A 3,137-nucleotide genomic window follows, 5' to 3' on the forward strand; every position below is an offset into this window, starting at 1 on the left:
AATTCCATTCCTTTACTAGATTTATGTGTATTGGGTATATGTTGTGTAATTGTTAGATATTACAGCACTGTCGGAGCTAGAAGCACAAGCATTTCGCTACACCCGCAATAACACCTGCTAAACAGGTGTATGTGACCAATAAAATTTGATTTGAAGATTCAGAGAGTACACATTTGTATACTGACACTGATTTCCTTGTAGAATTCCCACTCTGGCCATGTTCCATCGGTTGTATTGACTCGTCACCTTGCCACCAAAATAGTTCATACATAGGATGATGGGTGTCCTGGTGCAAAATGGCCACTGTACATCACTTAGATATAGACATTTCAGATCAAACATACAGTTGAAGTTGGAAGTTTACATACACCTTAGCCAAATACATTTAAACTCAGTTTTTAACAATTCCTGACATTTAATCAGAGTAAAAATTATTCACTGTCTTAGGTCAGTTAGGATCACCACATTATTTTAAGAATGTGAAATGTCAGAATAATAGTAGAGAGAATGATTTATTTATTTCAGCTTTTATTTCTTTCATCACATTCCCAGTGGGTCAGAATTTTACATACACTCAATTAGTATTTGCTAGCATTGCCTTTAAATTGTTTAACTTGGGTCAAACATTTCGGGTAGCCTTCCACAAGCTTCCCACAATAAGTTGGTTGAATTTTGTCCCATTTCTCCTGACAGAGCTGGTGTAACTGAGTCAGGTTTGTAGGCCTCCTTGAGCACACATGCTTTTTCAGTTCTGCCCACACATTTTCTATAGTATTGAGGTCAGGGCTTTGTGATGGCCACTCCAATGCCTTAACTTTGTTGTCCTTAAGCAATTTTGCCACAACTTTGCTTGCAAGTATGCTTGGGTCATTGTCCACTTGGACCCATTTGCAACCAAACTTTAACTTCCTGACTGATGTCTTGAGATTCCTTCAATATATCCACATAATTTTCCTACCTCATGATACCATCTATTTTGTGAAGTGCACCAGTCCCTCCTGCAGCAAAGCACCCCCACAACATAATGCTGCCACACCCGTGCTTCACGGTTGGGATGGTGTTCTTTGACTTGCAAGCCTCCCCCTTTTCCTCCAAACATAACGATGGCCATTATGGCTAAACAGTTCTATTTTTGTTTCATCAGACCATAGGACATTTCTCCAAAAAGTACGATCTTTGTCCCCATGTGCAGTTGCAAACCGTAGTCTGGCTTTTTTATGGTGGTTTCGGAGCAGTGGCTTCTTCCTTGCTGAGCGGCCTTTCAGGTTATGTCGATATAGGACTCGTTTTACTGAGGATGTAGACACTATTTCACCTGTTTCCTCCAGCATCTTCACAAGGTCCTTTGCTGTTGTTCTGGGATTGATTTGCACTTTTCGCACCAAAGTACGTTCATCTCTAGGAGACAGAACGCATCTCCTTCCAGAGCGGTATGACGGCTGTGTGGTCCCATGGTGTTTATACTTGCGTACTATTGTTTGTACAGATGAACGGGGTACCTTCAGGCGTTTGGAAACTGCTCCCAAGGATGAACCAGACTTGTGGAGGTCTACACATTTTTTTCTGAGGTTTTGGCTGATTTCTTTTGATTTTCCCATGATGTCAAGCAAAGAGGCACTGAGTTTGAAGGTAGACCTTGAAATACATCCACAGGTACACCTCCAATTGACTCAAATGATGTCAATTAGCCCATCGGAAGCTTCTAAAGCCATGACATCATTTTCTGGAATTTTCCAAGCTGTTTAAAGGCACAGTCAACGTAGTGTATGTAATCTTCTGACCCACTGGAATTGTGATACAGTGAAATAATCTGTCTGTAAACAATTGTAGGAAAAATGGCTTGTGTCATGCACAAAGTAGATGTCCTAACCGACTTGCTTAAACTAAAGTTTGTTAACAAGAAATTTGTGGAGTGGTTGAAAAACGAGTTTTATTGACTCCATCCTAAGTGTATGTAAACTTCCGACTTCAACTGTATTGCATCCATGCATTTATCTTGGATGCAGCATTGATGGCTCTAGTACGCTACTTCTGGCAAGAAGATGGAATCCTTTTACGGTAGTAGAGCATTGTGTTTGCTGTTATCTCAAGGCAGACTTGAATGAAATTAAATCAAATCCAATTTTATTAATCACGTACATAGTTTACAGCAGGTCCAAGGTGCAGTGAAATGCTTGCATGCTAGTTCCCTGAACATTGCGATACAATATCGATATCAATGATAATCCAAATGGAAAATGGAAAATAACAAGTAATAGAGGAAGGTAGTATGCATAGTAATAAAACTGATATGTACATAATAGGATATACAATATAAATCATGAATGTGCTATGATCAAGTATAACTCTGTTACAAATGTAAAGTGGATTGTGTCTTGGTCGCACAGTTTAATAAAAGTATATAATAGAATAGTAGCGTAGACTGTGTGGGTGTGTGTGTGTTTTCCTACATTATCAGGAACCCAATGTCCTGACATTTCACCCAAATGTCCTGAAAAGGTAGGAAAACAAGAACTGTTTGAAAAGTCAGGACTTTTTTCAGGTCCTGAATTTGTTCAAATGCTATTTTAAGCTTAAGGGTTAGCTTTAGGGTTTTGGGGTTAAGGTAAAGGTAAAGGTTAGGTTTAGGGATTTGGGGGTAAGGTTAGGGCTTAGGGAAAATTTGATTTTTAATGGTCAACATATTTACATTCCAAAAAGTCCTGAAATTTCACCAAAACAATGCTGTTTGTGGTTGTATGTGTCTGTGCTTGTGTGTAAGGGTTGGATGTGTGGAGAGTCAGTGTAAACAGTCTGGTGCAGATAGTCTCGGTGGTGCAGATAGTCTTGGTGGTGCAGATAGTCTCGGTGGTGCAGAAAGTCTTGGTGGTGCAGGTCTGAGCAGTTATACAGCTAGGGTCTAGCTGTTCAACAGTCTGATAGCCTGATAGTTTCTACCATCTCAGTGCCTGTTGGTCTGAGACACGATCCTCTGATACCGTTTGTCAGATTGTAACAGATTGAACATTCCATGGCTCGGGTGACTGGAGTCCTTGACGATCTCCCTGGACTTCCTCAGACACCGCCTAGTGTAAATGTCCTGGAGGGAAGCTAGCTCGCCCCCAGTAATGTATTGGGCTGTCCGCACCACCATCTGT

General features: G+C 40.6%; 1 protein-coding gene across 1 annotated transcript in view; it reads left to right on the forward strand.

Moving 5' to 3' along the window:
* Positions 1-2,880, forward strand: part of LOC120044809 (5-hydroxytryptamine receptor 4-like) — a 16,046-nt gene extending 13,166 nt beyond the window's left edge. Inside the window, exon 8 of the mRNA XM_038989480.1 lies at positions 2,762-2,880. Coding sequence (XP_038845408.1) covers positions 2,762-2,880 — 119 coding nt within the window. The remainder of the gene's footprint in view (positions 1-2,761) is intronic.
* Positions 2,881-3,137: the final 257 nt, after the last annotated feature.

This window comes from Salvelinus namaycush, chromosome 3, assembly GCF_016432855.1.
Source record: "Salvelinus namaycush isolate Seneca chromosome 3, SaNama_1.0, whole genome shotgun sequence".
Classification (NCBI taxonomy): domain Eukaryota; kingdom Metazoa; phylum Chordata; class Actinopteri; order Salmoniformes; family Salmonidae; genus Salvelinus; species Salvelinus namaycush.